This window comes from Muscardinus avellanarius (genome assembly GCF_963383645.1).
Source record: "Muscardinus avellanarius genome assembly, chromosome: 11".
Taxonomy (NCBI): domain Eukaryota; kingdom Metazoa; phylum Chordata; class Mammalia; order Rodentia; family Gliridae; genus Muscardinus; species Muscardinus avellanarius.
Window position 1 is genome coordinate 50,270,273 of NC_137797.1, and position 18,920 is coordinate 50,289,192.

General features: G+C 36.4%; 1 protein-coding gene across 1 annotated transcript in view; it reads left to right on the plus strand.

Annotated features, from left to right (window-relative positions):
- Positions 1–18,301, plus strand: part of TSPAN8 (tetraspanin 8) — a gene marked incomplete at both ends in the record, with an annotated part of 36,292 nt that extends 17,991 nt beyond the window's left edge. The window contains 5 exons of the mRNA XM_080706363.1: positions 1,636–1,710; positions 2,047–2,154; positions 9,738–9,872; positions 13,530–13,613; positions 18,248–18,301. Of these exons, the coding sequence (XP_080562489.1) occupies positions 1,636–1,710; positions 2,047–2,154; positions 9,738–9,872; positions 13,530–13,613; positions 18,248–18,301 (456 nt within the window). The remainder of the gene's footprint in view (positions 1–1,635; positions 1,711–2,046; positions 2,155–9,737; positions 9,873–13,529; positions 13,614–18,247) is intronic.
- Between the last annotated feature and the right edge of the window lie 619 nt (positions 18,302–18,920).

The following is an 18,920-nucleotide window of genomic DNA, read 5'->3' on the forward strand; positions in this document are numbered from 1 at the left end:
ATCATAACACCTGTCAGTGGTCTTACCAAGTTTGATGCAAGTTTTACATCTACTTAGAGGGTTTGATTGTAGAAGATAATAAGGTTTAATTTGACTTAGTTTGACTTAGCTTGGAAGATACTCTGAGAGGAGACAGTTTAGTCATTCATCCATCCAACTCATTCATTCCATTCATGCAATGTAACTGCATACCTCTACGTCCAGATACCACGCTAATGGATGCATTAAGAACTTAGAACAATGAGAGCACACTGAGGAAGATTAAAAAGTAAACAAAAATAGTGGGAGGGCTCCAGAAGAGAAGAAAAAGAATAGAGGAGAGAACTTTCAAGGCTGGGTCAGAAGTAAATTAAGTGTTTGTATGGGTGAGGGTGTGATGAGATCTCCAGGAAAAGAGCCTGGCAAGAAGCCAAGGCTGGCATTTTTTGGAAACTGAAAGGCCTTGGGTGTGGCTGGAGAGGGAACGAGGCTATTTCCGATAAATGATAGGAAATGAGTCTGATTGTGGTAAAATCATAAAGTATCCACCTGCAATGCTAGGAAAATTTTAAGGAAGTAAGATAATCAGATTTGTCACTTGGAAAGCTTCTAGGAGGTTGAGATAACACAGACATTCACTTTTAACATATACAATAGAAAATAATGAATAAACAAGATGGATACCTGTTTTTTTGTTTTGTTTTGATTTGTTTTGTTTTGTAGTACTGAGGGTGGAACCCAGGGGCTTTTCTACCTCCAGCCTATACTTCCAGATGTATTTTATATTTTATTTGGAAACAGGGTCTCACTATGTTGCTGAAAGCCTCACTAAATATCTAGGCTGGCTTCAAACCTGTGCGATCCTCTGGTCTCAGCCTTCCAAACACTGAGATTGCAAGCATGCACCACCATACATGGCTCCTGTGTTTTTTGAATATGGTAAAATATTAGAAAAAGTCAAGTGAATATCAGATACAAGGATGACATAAGCACTTATCAGAGCTAATCTAAAATTGTTTTAATGAAAAGTATAGTATTAGTACTTGAAAATAAATTTTAACTGTTTAATATGAGGGGAAGAAGACACAAAGTTTAAGAAGACTCTATTAGCATTCCTACTGGTTGCTTTTTTATGAATAAGGTCTCATTTGCAATTCAGGGAATTTAATTACTTAAATATCTTGTTAAAAACCCTAATCTGGGGGTTGCATTCTTCAAAATTATGATTGAGTAGATCTGAGGTAAGTTTCAGGAATCTATGTATAAAACAAGGTCCCTCGTGATTTTGATAGTAGTAGAAATACTGTTTTGCAGCCAGCTTTGAGTTTTGGGGTGTTTGATGAAAAAAAGGAAGGAAGAAATAATATTTAAAGAAGTTCATTTAGGTTTTCAAACTTTCTTTCCTCTACTATCATACAAATATGAAAAGTCCTTTCAGTCAAGTTTTTGTTTGAATCACTTTGCTTGATTAGACCTTGAAGCAAATTTTCTGAGTAGAAATGGATCCATGAATAAATGGAATAAATGAAGGGTGGAATAAATGAAGGCTGTGGTTAATACACAAACCACGATCTGATCCCAGCTCTCAAGAGAAGTGCAGGCTGACGATGTTACTGAATGCACTGAGTATAATATTTCTTTTCCTTTTCTTTTCAGTTTTTCATAGGCCTGCTTCTGATCCTGCTCCTGCAGGTGGCAGCAGGTATCCTAGGAGCTACTTTCAGATCTGAGGTATGTACACAGATGATGCTTGATAATTTTGGAAAAGTCTTAAAAAAAAAAAAAAGAAAAGAAAAGAAAAAAATTAAAATACTATCTTCTGCTGGGCGTGGTGGCGCACGCTTGTAATCCCATCCCCCCCCTCGCTTTCACTGGCTTAAGAGACCCTGTTTCCACATAAAAAAGTAAAAAAAATAAGCCTGGGAGTGTAGCCCATGGGAGTGTAGCCCAGAGGTAGAAGGGCTTCCAGGAACCCAGTACCACCACCACCTAATAATAATAATAATAATAATAATAATAATAATAATAATATCTTCTGGTGTAACAATATTTACTTTCAATTTTCAGTCTGATCGCATTCTGAATGAAACTCTTTATGAAAATGCAAAGCTTCTGAGTGAAACAACTACTGAGGGAAAAGAGATGCAGAAAGCCATGATTGAATTTCAAGAAGAGGTAACTAGAATTTGTAGGCCATCAGGGGAATTTAACTTCATTCTTTAATTTTTAAAATTTTTAAAATTTTTATTTTTAACTGATTTGTTCCATAAGGTTTGAAAAATGTTTCAGTTTTGCAGATTTTTGACTAATTATTCTGTTACTATACAATAAGGAATAAAAAATTCAAAAATATTTATAATTTTTTTCATCTTTATATGAAGTTCTAAAACAATTTAGAATGTGTATTAGGAAAATATAATTATGATTATTTATTGGGTCAAATCAACAATTGTTTTTATATTATTACATATAAAAGAGGACTGTGTTTGGGGGGATGTCAGTCTATCTCTCTCTTTTTCTTTTTCTTTCCCTTTACATAAAGTGATTAGTGCTAACAATCACTGCTCTTTGCTTTGTACTAGGTTTTACAATCAGTCACTCATTTGATACAACTCTATGAGATGATGCTTTAATCTGTTTTGTTTTGCTCTAACAAAACACCTGAGACTGAGTACTTTATAAAGAAAAGAGACTTATTTAGCTCATAGTTCCGGAGATCCAAAAGCATGGTGCCATCACCTGCTCAATTCTGGTGAGGGCCTCATAGAGAATGGCATCCCAGGGGGAGCATGTGAAGAAGAGACTGCATGGTGAGACAGGAAGCTAGAGGCCCAAAAGGGGCCAGTCTTTCTCTTTCTGTAACAACCATTTTCTTGAGAACTCACTCCTGTAAGACCCACCCACTTCTTGAGATCAACAGTAATCCTTTGAGGAGGGTAGAGCCTCCATGATCTCTTTACCTTCCTCTGGACCCACCGCATGAAAGTTTCTTAATACCATCACACTAGGGACCAACTTTCTAGCACATAAAATTTTGGAGAATTTTCATACCATGACTAAACCATAGCAGGTGGTAATATATGATCCCCAAAACCCATTTTACAGATGAGGAGAGTTGGATTTAGAGAGATCTGACAACTGATGAATGATGGAGTTGAAATTTGAATCCAGATCAGTCTGACCATTCTTTCCCTTCCTCTCTCCTCCTTCCCCTCCTTTCTTTCTCTCATCTTCAGGATAAAATCAAAATATGAATATACATTAAAGGTATTCTACTACCTGGCTCCTACCTAGTCTTTTAACTTTACTAAATACTATTCTGTAAAGAAAACATGCAAGTCCAGTCATATTTATCTTCTTAATGTCCCTGAACAATTCTGTCTTATCTTTGTCTCATTCCCCATCTAAAGAGTATACTTACTGCTTTTCTCTTTCCTTCCAAAAAATTGCACTCAGGAGCTTGACTGAAGTATTAGTTACTCTGTGAAACTCCTCCTAACACATTTCTCTATTCAGAATTCTCATCATGCTAACTACAGGTAGCATTCATTTTAGGCGTGTCATGGAAATTCTCAGAAGCTTGAAGAAGGCTATTTTTATAGGTTATTTAACCTAACTTGTCATTGATTGAAGTGTTTTATATTTATGGTCATCTATCACTTAAATATTGGAGAGCTAAAAGTTTATTCATTTTTGTCCATTCCGCTTTTACAAAATTGATGATTACTGTGTGTTTTCTTAATGTGAAACAAGAATCTATCTCCTTAAAGTCTACATCATTTAGTCCTAATCCTTTGGGTGTTTCAGAGTCTGTGCTTTCTATATATGGCAACTTTTCTTTGAAAGTGGCTATGGTTTGACTCCTATTAAAGTATGCTTTTCAAGTTGAGGCATCTTTAGTTTCTTGGGCTACTTATCAGATGACATATTTTTGGAGCATTCACTAGTTCCTATTTGGATAGACTCCAGTTTATAAAAATTCCACTTAAAGCATTGTTTCTAAAAACCAAAAGTTGATATGGATCAGCTCTCTGTTTAACTTCCTCTGTCTTCCTTTTTCATAGCTACATCCTTTGTCTACCTTCCTGATTCATTCCTACTCTGGAAAACAGACTAATGCAGGAGGAATTTAGGCAGCTTGAGTCCTTTCACTGGGTGGAGCTGAACAGTCTTGATCATCCCCAATAAGCTGATTTAGGCCAAAGTGGAATAGAGGTATCCACTGCACTTCTGGGTTACGTCCAGAGTCACATTTGTTACACATTGTTCCTGGAATTTAAGGTTTTGGTGCCAATTGTGGATTTTTTTGTGTGTGGTACTGGCATTCCTGGAAACCCTTCTACCTCAGGGCTACACTCCCAGACCTATTTTTTATGTATTTATTTGGAAACAGGGTCTCTTAAGCCAGCAAGGCTGGCTTCGAACCTGCGCAATCCTCCTGTCTCCGCCTCCCAAGTGCGGGGATTACAAGTGTGTGCCACCACGCCGGCTCAACTGTGGATTTTTAATGTTCTGTTATAACATGGTCTCTTGATGTACTCCTACTCCTGTATAGAAATTCTCTACCTAAAGTTCCTTGTGATGATATGACGGTACTTCTTTCTTTCTTATTAGCTATTCTGTTTGTTTTCTTAATCATTTTCTTACCTATATTGAGTTTTTTAGTTATATTTTTTTTGGCGAAGGATTCTACCCTACATTCTGATTGGGTGACCTAGGACCCCCTTCCACATGGACATAAATTATAGATGCTGAATGGCTTTCTCTGGATTTCATGAATTTTCCCCAAGTTCCCTGTTAATTTATAAAAGAATGACTCCCTCCTCTTGAATTCTTGGCAAAATGATTTTTCTATAGGTGTTGTACCATTCACTGTATATAATGCCTTGTTCATCCAGCTGTTATGTAATTCAACAAGTTCTGACCAATGTCTTTTCTAACTGCCCCCACTGCTAATCTAAACACCAGATATCATGACCAGCTTTAGTTTTTCTGCTTGCTATCTAGTCTTCTGTATGTCACTATGACTCGCTAAGAAATCCTGAGGTCTATAGTATTTCATATCTGGATTGATCTTTAAGTGTATATAGGAGATTAATATCCTATTTTTAGTCAATATTTTTGTTACCATGACCAAAATACCTGACAAACACAGTTTACAGAAAGAAGGGTTTATTGGATCACGGTTTTAGAAGTTTCAGTTCATGGTCAGCCAAATCCAAAGAATGACTTGGCAGCAGGGCGTTAGGGCATGGCAGAAAAGGAAGAAGGGAAAAAAAACCTTCTTCTTGGTGGTAGGAAAGGAGAAGGAAAGGAGAGAGAGAGAGAGAGAGAGAGAGAGAGAGAGAGAGAGAGAGAGAGGACAGAAGACAGAAGAGAGAAGAGAGAAGAGAGAAGAGAGAAGAGAGAAGAAGAGAGAAGAGAGAGAGGAGGAGAGGAGAGGAGAGGAGAGGAGAGGAGAGGAGAGGAGAGGAGAGGAGAGGAGAGGAGAGGAGAGGAGAGGGGAGGGGAGGGGAGGGGAGGGGAGGGGAGGAGAGGAGAGTAGGAGGTAGAGGGGAGAAGGTATCCAAAGACAGATACAGTCCCTAGTTACACCCTCAGGGATTCTCTCCCTACAGCCATGTCTCACCTCCTAGCCTAGATGCACTGCCTAACACATGAACTTTTTCTGGGGGACATTTCACATACAAACCATAAATCCTTATGTACAGCCCTAGAGGCTCATGTTCATCTCACAGTATAAAATGCATTAGTCTATTTCCAAGAGTCTCCATAGTCTTAAAGGTTCCAAAATTGCTCAAAAGTTCAAAGTATCCCCTGAGACTTAAAGCAGACGTTTAGCCTCTGTAAAAGTAAAAGAAAAAAAAAATCTTAGAGACTTAGAAAAGAGACTTTGAGCCTCTGTAAAAGTAAAAGAAAAAAACAAGTTACATTCTTTCAACATTCAGTGGCATAGAGTAAACATTTTTTATAACAAAAGGTTGGAATGGAGGCACAGGAAGAGGGAATTGTGACCAAACAAGGTGAAACTCAGTAGGACAAACATTAAATCCTCTTGTTCCATATTTACCATCCAGGGTACAGAGTGGTGAGATGTGGTCTCCAAAGGGCTTCAGCAGCCCCACCCCTATGGCCTGGCTGGTTACAGCAGGTGTGGATGCTCTCAGCCTGGCTCTACTGCCTGAACTCTGCAGGCTTCCTTGGCAGGCTTTCCACATTCCTGGCATCTGTTAATTCTGAACTGTTCATTGCAGCTTTGGCTTCACTCTCATAGCTTCAAAAATTGCCCCTTCAGGGCCTGTCTGCGGAAATTTTCATAACCCTTAAACTTTAGCATCCTGCATTCCTGCAGAAGCAGCACTATGTGGATGATGCTGAGATCTGCTACCAACTTGAGGAGTAGCTGGGTCCCCTGGACCAGGGCTGCTATGGCCTTTGCATGCCTGGCTGGCTGAGCATGGCGAAATAAATCCTGGAGAAGCAACTTCTTAGGCATTCCTGTGTGAGCAGTTTGTTTGAAAAGCAAACTTTTTCAAACAAGTTTCCTTGGTTACAACCTTGAACCTTCAATGTGTGTGGTCTTGCTAACTCTTGAACTGCCCTCACTGCATTCTTTCTTTTTATCTGTGCGAAACACTCAATTTCTCCGCAATAGCTGCATCTTTCTTGGCCTTAATTTTGCAAACCTTTTCTGCATAAAGTGCAAATTTTAAAAATCTTTCTGCTCTGCCTTTTGCCTCCAATTTCCAGAGCAAACCTGGATAAAAACCAAGAGCAATAACCATGCCACAGTCTCACTGCTCTGCTGCTTCGAAATTTCTTCTGCCACGTTAATTAGCCTATCACCTTTAAATTCAACTTCACAGAAAGTCTGAGGACATGGGCAAAATATAGACAAGTTATTTCTCAAATGTAACACATGTGGGCTCTAATTGATTTCCCTATGGAGTCCTCCTTATCTTCTGAAACCTCAGGAGCACAGTCTTTGCTGCCTGCCTTCCTATCAGGTTTTGGCCTTCCAAACTCCCCCCAGAAGCACTCATTAAGCTATACTTAGAACACTAAAGCCTACATCTCAAAACTTTTCCAAATTTTTTCCACAAACCAGTTCCAGTGTTTTTTGAACAATGTGGTAAGTTTAATCATACTACAACCCCCCATTTCTCTGGTACTAATTTCTATTTTTGTCAGCTTTCTCATCACTGTGACCAAAATACTTGACAAACATAACTTAGAGGAAGAAAGGTTTATTGGCTCTGTTTCAGAGGTTTTATTCCATGTCAACTAGCTTCAGAGTGTAACAGTGGCTAGCAGGGCTCATGGTAGTAGTAAGGAAAGGGAGAGAGAGAGAAAAAAGAGAAAGAGAAAGAGAAAGATGCAGTTATTGTCCACACTTAAGTATTCATTCCTTCCAGCTATGTCCCACATTCAAAACTGGCTGCATTGTCTAATACATGAGCTTTTCTGGGGGACATTTTAGATTCAAACCATTACACATTTGATATGGAATATATGTATTAATTAATACTATTCAAGATTATGAAGCCAGAATGAGTAAGCAATTAGTCATGCCTATCATAAAAACAGGAAGGAAGGTTATTTCAAGAGTGTCCCCAAGCCGGGCGTGGTGGCATACTTGTAATCCCAGCATTTGGGAGGCTGAGAAGAGAGGATCGTGGTACATGGACAGCTTCAGCTACTTAGTGAGGCTTTCAGCAACTTAGTGAGACCCTGTTTCCAAATAAAGAATAAAAAATAGGGCAGGGGGTGTAGCTCAGAGGTCAAATGCCTCTGGGTTCCATCCCCAGATCCGCAAAAAAAAAAAAAAAAAAGAGTGTTCCCAAGCTGGCTGTTTTGGAACATGCTTGTAATCCCAGCATTTGGTGGTACTGGGGGTGGAACCCAGAGGCTTTCTTTCTACTTCTGGGCTATACTCCCAGACCTTTTTTTAAAAATATTTTATTTGGAAACAGGGTCTCACTAAGTTGCTGAGAGCCTCACTAAGTAGCTGAGGCTGGCTTCGAACCCCTGCGATCCTCCTGTCTCAGCCTCCCAAGCGCGGGGATAACAGGCGTGCGCCATCACGCCTGGTTTAATCCCAGCATTTGGGAGGCTGAGACAGGAGGATTGTGGTTTGCAGTCTCAGCTACTTAGTGAGTCCCTTTGTAACTCAGTGACACTCTGTTTCAAAAATTAAGAAAAAAAATAGGGCTGGGGGTGTAGTCAAAGGTAGAATGCTCCTGGGTTTCATCCCCAGTGCTGCAAAAAAAATAAATAAATAAAAATAAATAAATAAATAAATAATAAAAATAAATAAATAAATAAAAGAGTGCCCTCCTTGCTAATATTGACCTTGGAACAACCTGAAATTTCTAACTCTTTGTCATAAGTGAGTCATACACTGGTGCAATTCAGTCTTTGGGCCAAAGTACAAGACCTGATATTTGCCTTTTAAACTTTTAACTGAGCTGAAGTCCATTGTTTGAAACTTGATTCCATTTTCTAGAATATTATTACTCCCAACTCTATGACAATTATAGTATTAAATAGATATTTTCTATGATTTCATCTTCATTGAAATCATTCAAAACAATGTCGAGCAGCTCACATTCATGTGAGAGCATAACAGGCGCAACAGCAACAATAGGAAAAAAAAGCAAAACGTCAGCAACTAATACGAATTAGTGACTGCTTCCTGCAGGCCAGGTACTGGGCGAAGAACTTCGTATGGATTTTCTCTGTTTTATCTTTACAAAAAGTATGTGAATTAGATGTTATTATCAGTAACTATTATCTGTATTTTACAAATGAAGAAACCATGGTACAGAGAGGTTTAGGTAATTGTGTGTAATAAGAGCAAATTAAATGAAAGTCACTAAATGAAAGTTCTTTTCGATATTTTGATGTTTTGATGAGTCAGCATTTGGAAGATCAGCTAGTGTTGGTTCTGTTTTCTCTAGCAATCTTTTCTTTATCATGTCTGCATGAGGAATATTCTCCTTAATAGAGCAGCTAGGAGCATGATGGGGAATAATTACTGTTCTCTTTTTCATTTAACAATACTATGCACCATATGCCCTGAGTCATGGGGCTTATTACTTCCTTGTTTTTCTTCCTCAAACAAATTTTCCCTATTTCCATTTTTAGTGTTTTTCCATGTTCTTGTTTATTCTGAGCCTTAACCTTCCTGATATTATAAGAGCTTTGTCCTTCATTCTTATTCCCTCCCCTATTTTAAAGGTGTCCTTAAAAAATCAGCCTCCGGGAAGGCCCCTGGACAATACTTTTTGGTCTTTAAAATGCATCTAATCCTTATCCTCTCCCCTTCCAAAATTTATCAGAGATCATGAAATGAAAATTTTATTTTAACACTTCTCATCTTTGAGCAACAGTTCTTGAAGGATACCTTGACTTTCTTGTGAATACTTTGCAAATTTCTTTGCTAAAATCCAGGATACATATATCTGGCTCTGTCCTCTCTTTTATCATTAAAATGAGAAGATAAGGTTTTCTAAATCATCTTTCCAAACTCTTCATACTTTTGCATCCTAGCCCAATTTTTCTTCACTACTATTGAGACCAAAATGAAAGATTCCTTCATTTTTGCGTCCACATTCAGTGAAGTGAATGAGATGATTGGCACTGTATTTTAGCCTAAGAAACATCTTAATAAGGATTTTCAGAAGACTGTAATTACATGTGTTGACACTGTTTTAATCTTTCTCGTGACTGTTTTTTATTCTCCTTTTATTGAATAGTTTAAATGCTGTGGTTTAGTCGATGGAGCTGCTGATTGGGGAAATAATTTTGAACAAGCTTTTGAGTCATGTAAATGTCCAAGTCTATCAGATACTTCTTGTACATCTTATAGTGGAAAAACGGTTTACAAACAGGTAAGAACAAAATCAAACTTGGAACAGTAAGTGGTTCTGTTATTTATTATTATTATTATTATTATTATTATTATTATTGTTGTTGTTGTTATTATTGGTGGTACTGGGATTCCTGGAAACACTTCTACCTCCGGGCTACACTCCCAGACCTATTTTATATTTTTATTTGGAAACAGGGTCTCTTAAACCAGCGTGGCTGACTTCAAACCTGCGTGATCCTCCTGTTTCCGCCTCCCAACCGCGGGGATTATAAGCGTGTGCCATCACGCCCAGCTATTTATTTATTTTTAACAAGGAAAGTCTCTATAAAATGTTAAAATGATGCAAGTACAGTGGGAAACATGATACGAAAATCTCAGAAATTATCCAAATAAAAAGGACATTTTTATTAAAAGATAAAAACAGATATAATTATGAAATAATTAATTTCTTCTATGAGTCTGGAAATACTTGAACCCAACTTTAATAGTCCAAAGCAATAGTCTACAAGGAAAAACAAAGCATAAACTAACAGAAAAGGGTTTGTTTTGTCCTTTGTGTGACCTTAATCAGTATTCTTCTGTTTTTGTTTTTGTTTTTTTTTTCCTATTTTAACATAAGTTTTAGAAATCAAGATTTTTTTTCTTTAAATTTCAAAGTCAAAGTCCTTCCTCAATCAATTTCTTTTTTTCCTCAAGAAATTGCGTACATGTAAAGAAAGGACCTGGCCAACTGGGCCTGGTGGTGCACTCTTCTAATCCCGGCATTTTGGGAGGCTGAGACAGGAGGATTATGGTTCCCAGGCAGCCTCAGTTATTCAGTGTGTCCCTGTTGCAAAATAAATAATAAAAAATAGGGCTGAGAGTATAGCTCAGAGGTAGAATGCCCTTGGGTTCCATCTTCAATATAGCAAGAAAAAAAATAAAAGGGCTTGGCTTTTAGGAGTTTAGGTTCTGAATATTACATGTACCTACTAATTTACCTCATTATTATTGCAGTTGGGATATTGTCTTGGATATTTAAAGTCAGCTTAAAAAGATGAGTGTAGTTTTATATGTTGTAGATGGCATATTTATGTGCCTTTTGGATAGCAACATGTGGTTGTCATATTTCTTTTTATTAATCAATTCGGCAAACTTTATAGATTACCTCCTATGTGGCAGACCTACCAACCACAGGAAATCTGCTCTTAAACAGGATATAGTGTCTGCATTCGTGGACTTGACACTCAGAGTGGAAAGAGAGAAAGATAATTATCTAATTCTTAGAAGTTCCAGATATGGGTTCATTGGAGGGTATGACAGCTGTTGCTTAACTTAGAGTTTTTTTTTTTTTTTTAATAAAGTGTTCCTTCTTACTGGAAGTACTGCAAGATAAAATGACACTTGGTATTAGTGTTTTATTTATTGGCTGTTATTCTTCAGTGCTTACTATATATCTGATCCTTGCTAGGATCAGACATACTTCTGAATCCTCTGGGAGGTTAAAATCTTTTTGAGAAAGAAATATATGAAAGCCATTATAATCCACAGTGAATGAATTTCCATATTATCTAAAGATTATTTTCAATGTAGTGTTCTTTTTTTTAGTATCTGCTACCAACATTCATATATAAAAGGAGATCAAGTATTCCAGGGAAAACTTTCTTCCTCCTGACTACTGATCTTTGTCATTGATCTTACCTATTGCCATTATTAGACTTTTTTTTCAGAAGGAGAATAGCCATCATTAGTATTTAAAGTAACTGATAGGAAAATGTATTTTCTAGACCACAATGGTACTATGTCTTTTCATTTTCAAAGCAGTATCATTAAGAAGTTTTATATTTTTTTTTATAATCTTCCTACTCCTCCATCTAATTTTAGTGACAGTATCTACAAGAAAAAAGAGGAAATAATATGATGTAAATAAATAGTTTCCACTAAGAATAATAATTTAGCTCAAAGATGTTTTTTCCCCACAAGATGGATTTTGAAAAGGATTATCAGAAAAAAATAAAATAAAAAAGATATTGTCTGCATGTTCACATATAACCCTGCTAAATATAAGCTGATGGTTGCCCCAGCTTCCCAAAAGGAAGGTCATAAATTCATAAACTACTTCCATCTGCCATGTGTCATTTGCAAGAGGCCTGGAAAACTATGAAATCTGGAATGTGCATAATTCACATTTCTTCCCCCCCCCTCTTTCATTTGCCAATATAACCACATTATCTTGGGGGAGGAAGTAGGGAAAAAAAAGAAAAGAAAAACACAAAAAACAAAAAACCTCAAACATAATTAATGTGACTCAGTAGATGTAATCATTAATCTCATAGTTAACCCTAAATGACATGATAATCTCCTCAAATGTTTCAAATGCAAATGAAGAAACTCATTGGTCAGGATGAGGGAAAAAGGACTTAGCCTTATGGAGAACTTTTATTTTATTTAAAAAGTAGCAGTTTTATTAGCCCTTTGCACACATGACTGTCATGGGTATGATAGGTTTTATGGCAATACAGACAATGCCACTATTACACTGTGAAGTATTTTTTCATTTTAAAAAATGATCAGTATAATTAGAATTTTTAGATTCCATCTGAAATAACTTGAACCTGTATTTGTATGTTAACATAAAATAATTTTCAAATAATGTACCAGAAAGACAACTTTCTAAATTCTTTGATATCTAATGTAATAACATAATGGTAGACATTTTTTTCTCTTTAAGGTAAAAACAACCCTGATAGATATCATTAAAGTATTTTAAAATTCTATTTTAAAAATAAAAAATTGCAGCTGGGCATGGTGACGCACGCTTGTAATCCCCGTGCTGGGGAGGCGGAGACAGGAGGATCACGCAGGTTCAAAGCCAGCCTCTCTGGCTTAAGAGACCCTGTTTCCAAATAAAAGTATAAAAAATAGGTCTGGGAGTGTAGCCAGGAGGTAGAAGGGCTTCCAGAAACCCCAGTACCACCAATAAATAAATAAATAAATAAATAAACAAATAAATAAAAATAAAGAATAAACATAGGGCAAGGGGTGTAACTCGGAGGTTGAATGCCCCTGGGTTCCATCACCAGACCCGCAAAAATAAATAAATAAATAAATAAATAAATAAATAAATAAATAAAAACTTGCAATATAATTAGCTAATACCTCAACCAAGGACTTTTTGCTGCAGATTACGTACTTGAAAAGTCCATATTCTAGGTGACATCAGCTTTAAAATGAATAATCTGTAGTTGGGATAAAATTATTATAATTTTTAAGTTATAAACGTTACAACTTATGCTGTTGAAATAATTGTTTGCAAATATCAATCTATGCAGTCAGCAAGTAGGTAGTTGAAGCAAAATTTGAGTCCTCAAATGCTTCATAATTTGGGAAGATATTAGTTAAAAAGGCATTATTTATAATAAAAAAAAGCCTAGATTCAGTAGTTGGGTAGTTGAGTAAAATTTTGCTCCTCAAATAAAACTTTGCTTCTCCATTTGAATGTATGAACAAACCATAGCAGTTGCAATCTTTTGGAGCAAGAGTGAAGCAGATATTGGAAGCAAAATATAATTCATTTTTGTTGAGTTTGCTCCTTGGTGACTGTAAAAGTCAATCAAATGAATAAAAATTTTAATTACTATAAGGTCAAATTTAACTCTAAACTCTTTGTGTGTTTGGTTTTGTTTGTTTTGAACAGACATGCATCGCTTTTATAAAGGACATAGTTGCAAATCATATTATCATAATTATTGGAATAGCATTTGGACTGGCAGTTGTTGAGGTATGGTATAATTGTGCATTATTTACTCTTCATTATATCACTTTTCATTAGTTATTCTAACAAATACTTATGGGGAACCAAGTTAAAAAATCAAGTGATTTAGAAAACTATTGGGTACCAAGTACCCAAGGTCTGGCAGCTCCCTAAATCAGCCTTGAGTCCAAAAGGGGGAAGATTATAGTTCTATGAGCTAAGCAGGGCTGAGATGGCTATTTCTGAATGACCTGTCTATTCATTTATACATAGTTCTTAGTCCTAGATATCTTTTCCCATTTAAAATAATCACAAAAATAAAATTGCATTAAGTGAGAAGAAAAAACACTAAACAAAATCAGAGAAACAGCCTTTATAATTTCGTATCTCTCAGTTTGACTTTAAAACAGAAAATTAAAACTGAAATCATGTGTGAGAAGCTGTTTTTTTTTTTTGTTGTTGTTGTTGTTGTTATTTCATTCTAGAGAAACCTAACAAGTTCTAACAATCAGGGACAATTGCCTCTGATTTTTCTCAGCTTACGTACTATTAGCTTACTTGAAGTTTTCAAGGAAGCTCTGATTGGAGCCTATGTACTACTCTCGTTGATTAATTATTAATGTTGAAAAAAAGAATTCTGCATAGGATTTTTATCTTCATGGGTTTTCTTGGCATATTTTTTGAGAATCTGAAAGGACACATTTTACATAGCCTAAATCTTTGCCAAAGCTTGGTGACGGTGCATACCTGTAAATCCCAGTAAGTACTTGAGAAGCTGAGACAAGAAGGTCATAGGTTCAAGGACAATCTCAGTAGTGAGACTCTCCATAACCTAGCAAGACCCCGTTTCAAAACAAAAACATAGTAAAGAATAGGGATGTAGCTTGGAGGTAGAATGCCCTTGGGTTCAATACCAAGTATCATATACACACACTCTTTCTCTGCCAAGATTCTGAAAAGCATTTTTGAAGTTATCTCAGATCTTGGGTAATTTAGATATTAAGTGAGTCATATTTGCTCACAATTCTGTATCAGAGGATTAGCAAGAATTCAAACAATGTAAGGTACTTCTTGGTTAATATTTCTAAGTCCTGGTGAGTTTTGCTGAGTGGTGCTTGCGTCACTCTCATAGAATGCTATACAGTGCCCCCTTGGACTTTCTGGTAGCTTTCTCTCTCTTATTTGTGCCACATCACTGTGAGAACACTAAGATTTAATCTCAACTAAAATTTTTAACTGGTCATTTAGTTACAGGTAAAATTGTCTTGCCTACTCTTAGAGAAAGGGAATACTGGCAGCAAATGTGGCTGTCGAGTATGGCTTTCTTGTAACAAATAAATAAGGCTAAATGTGAAGCATACTCTATTGATAGTAAATGACTGTCGTCTGATAAATAATCAAAGTTAAACGGCAATTTGGTCTTTTTCTCTTAATTCTGCCTTTTTAAAAATGTTGTTTCTTTCTTTACTCTGTATTCTATGTTTGTGTTAATTTAGAAATAAGAACTATAGAGGCAGATAAACAATCATACACATTTATACTCATACGTGTACCATGTGTACCAAAGTAGACTTTGAATGAATGATCAGGGCTGAGGGCGTTGCTCAGTGATAGAGCATCTGCTTAGCATGTGCAAGGCCTTAGGTTCAATCCCCAGCACCAAAAGCAAATAAATAAATAAGTAAATGATAGAGTAAGCTTTAAATGAAGTAATTCACTATTAAGTGTTAAATTTCATGTTAGACCCAAATTCAGACAATTGGCTATAACTGGCTACAATACACAGATGTTTTACAAAGCTTCTTGACGGCAAAGGCACCCACACCACAACAAGGGCATAATCAATTAGGGGATATTGATATATCTCTCATATCATAGCCAAAGGCATTGACAAGAATCTAAAAACATCTAGTGGAAAATAATGTTGCAAGAGTAACAGTGCACATCAATATTTTATGAAATTGATGATATATTCCATGTACTTGTTACATGTCTAAATATTTTATTGGTTTTTCTAAAGATCTTTACAGGGAAATACCTTAATAAAAACCTCTGTACAGCATTTAGAGGTAAGGAGCTCATATGATACTGTCATAAGAGGTAGCCAATATTTTAGTTAGGTCAGTTAAATGAAGTGTGATTTCTAAACTATCTGTAGATGTGGTAAATAGTTGGTTCAAAGAACTGCTTATAACTTTTTGTTTAGTTTCTCAGTCTAAAACCTGCCTCCCTCCTAAGGCTTGAAAAAATTATATATTCCTTCTTCCTTTATTCAAAAAGGAATTTAAAAAATAGTCTTTTGTGCCAGGTATGGTGGCACACGCTTGTAATCCCAGTATTTGGGAGGCTGAGACAGGAGCATTGTAAGTGCATGGGCAGCCTCAGCTACTTAGTGAGGCCTTCGGCAACTCAGTGAGACCCTGTTTCAAAATAAAAGAATGAAAAATAGGGCTGGGGGTGTAGCTCAGAGATAGAATGCTCCTGGGTTCAATCCCCAGTACTTCAAAAAGTCTTTTGTTATTCCAGTCAGTAAAAACATATCCCAAAACATATTAGAGTCTGACTTGGAGTCTTTAGAATTAGTTATCTAATGCTTAGGCCCATCTCCCTTATCTATTTCTCAAATTTAAATTTTAAATTTAAGTAGACATAAAAATACATAGAGAAAATCTTTTCTAATATGTATTTTTAGGAAAACAAGTAATTATCTCCTTATAGAAAATATATTAAATCCATCTCCATTGAAAAATATCATATAGGGAAAAATTCCCCACATATCTAGAACTCTGGAGTAGGCTTTGATGGAGTGGAACAAGAATTATTCTTAAGACTTTGTTAAGACTGTAGCTTTGAGGAGTTCTTCTCCACTGAATGCTAGGAATCTATACAAAACGCTTTATTCTTTTAAAGCATTGTATACAGACATTTTTAAATTTCTCAGTAGACTTAAATAATAACTAGACTATTACATATCACATCTCTCCTTATTTAACTACAGTGACTTATAGATGTATGCATGTGTATGTGCACACACATGTATACACACACACATACACACAGCCATTAGTACTCTATCTCACATTAAAAGATAAAAACTGAGCCGGGTGTGGTGGCTCACACTTGTAATCCCGGAGCCTGGGAGGCAGAGACAGGAGGATCGAGCAGGTTTGAAGCCAGCCTTGCTGGCTTAAGAGACCCTGTTTCCAAATAAAAATATAAGAAATAGGTCTGGGAGTATAGCCCAGAGGTAGAAGGGCTTCCAGGAACTCCAATACCACCAATAAACAAACAAACAAATAATAAAAACCCATTGATGCTGTTGGTCATCACTTTGTAAGATGAAATTATCCTGAAAGGAGGCCCTAGGAATAGTGTAGTTAAAAGAAAAATGATAATCATCACAATTTTTAGACAGCTTTTAAATGTGGGAACCTGTGATACCACATAGGACATTTGTCATGAGTCTTAGCTCATACTGTAATATGATGAATCTCTTTTATTTGCTATTTGTCTGAAAAAAAATAAATGTTCTTTTCAGAGAGTGAAATGCAAAACAGTGTAATAGTCCCTGTCTAGTCTGTGGGTGAATGGCAGGCTTCTATTTCAAGGCTGTGGTATTAAAAGACCAGAATTCCCTTATTCCATTATTTACTTATTATCTTTATTTCTTCCTGATACTTGTCCCCCAGACTTAAAGTTTGGGATCAAGTTTAAAAGAAAAAAAAATTAGCCCTGAATTTTAGAACATTCTCAGTGGAAATCACTATGAAAAAGAATTGATATGTTTTCATTATAAGAAGGAAGACATATTGGGCAGCAGTTCTCCTTTGAATCACATTTCCAGGAAGGTATTAGTAAGCAAAAAGTCATCACAGGCCAGGTTTTGAGATGACTCAGCAGGAATGGCACCTAGCCCTCCCCTGCCTCCCTTCAAAGGGAGCTGATGAGTGAAAATAGCCAATTTCTAATAGAGATAGGTCTTTTCTGTCATTTCTACATCAAAGCTACCACACGCAAGTCACCAATGGCAAAGCCAATTAGAACAAGTTTTGGGGTCTCTTACTCCTGGAAGAAGTAATGGGATGGAAATTATGCCCCAGATTTTCAGCTATGCTTCTTTGGCACTTCAAAGGAAATTCCTGAAATAAACTATTCCCCATAGTTTAGAAGCATTTTCTTTCTTTCTTTTTTTTTGAAAGTTCTTTTTTTTTTTTTCTTTAGGCCATGCCTAACACTATGGCAGAAGAAATTCTAGACTCCTTGATTTTTTATGCAGATGATCTAAACCAGATGACCATAGTTGTTTTTTTTTTTTATGGAAGCAATAGGTATATTTAGCCCCCTGAAAGCTGGGGTTCCCAGCACTCCAGGGGAGATGCCCTACAGAAAGATGTGCATTTGTAGGAAGGGGAGGGCTCCTCGGGACACAATTAAATAGGGCCATTAAAGGGTGTTCAACTAGCTGGAAATCCCTGATTAAAATACATGCATACCAAAAACCCTCAGAGAATTCTCTTAGTATCCTTGTGTCCAAATGGAGTCTAATTTCCCAAGAGAGATTTAATAGACAGATTTTTTTGATATATAATGTTCTGCTTATTTAACAATATCTTTAGCATTTTGCTCTAATTCCATGTTAATTCTATTATTTTTTCCTCTAGATCCTTGGTTTGGTGTTTTCTATGGTCCTCTATTGCCAGATTGGGAACAAATGAATCTGTGGATGTTTCCAGCTATCTTCAGTCAAACGCCTTTAAAATTTTGCTTTGGCTCTGTAACTTTAAATATATGAGTGCTGTATATGTCCAGGGCAACTGTCTTACTAAGATGTCTCATTTAGCTAGACTATAGATAGCTTCTACACATACTAAGTATATTTAAGATTTAAGGGGCATAAGAAAAATGATATGAATGTGCATTTTTACTCAAAATAAAAAGAACATTGTTTATACTGGTGCTTTTCCGTGTCTGGTTGTATTCAGGTGGCTGTGTGCTTCCAATGTTCATCTGGAGCCACCCAGTGGAATAGTTGTAATTTTCAAATGACAGGGCCCTAGATAATTAAGGCAGTGAATCTAGGATTTTCAGAGGCAAGACTATTTTTTTTTTTTTTTTTGCCAGTTATAGCAACCATTGGTGATAAGATTGAATTAAGTCTGAAGGTAAAATAACTGGGAGTGGTCCGGGTGAAAGAGATGCCATCTCTTTTCTATATCACTATTGCTAACAGTGTCTCACTTTTGCTACCTAACCATTGTGGGGACAAGAGCTGAGTGGCCACCTCATTACTATTGAAACTTTGCTACTGTTCTGCATCTTCCTCTGGGTAAAACA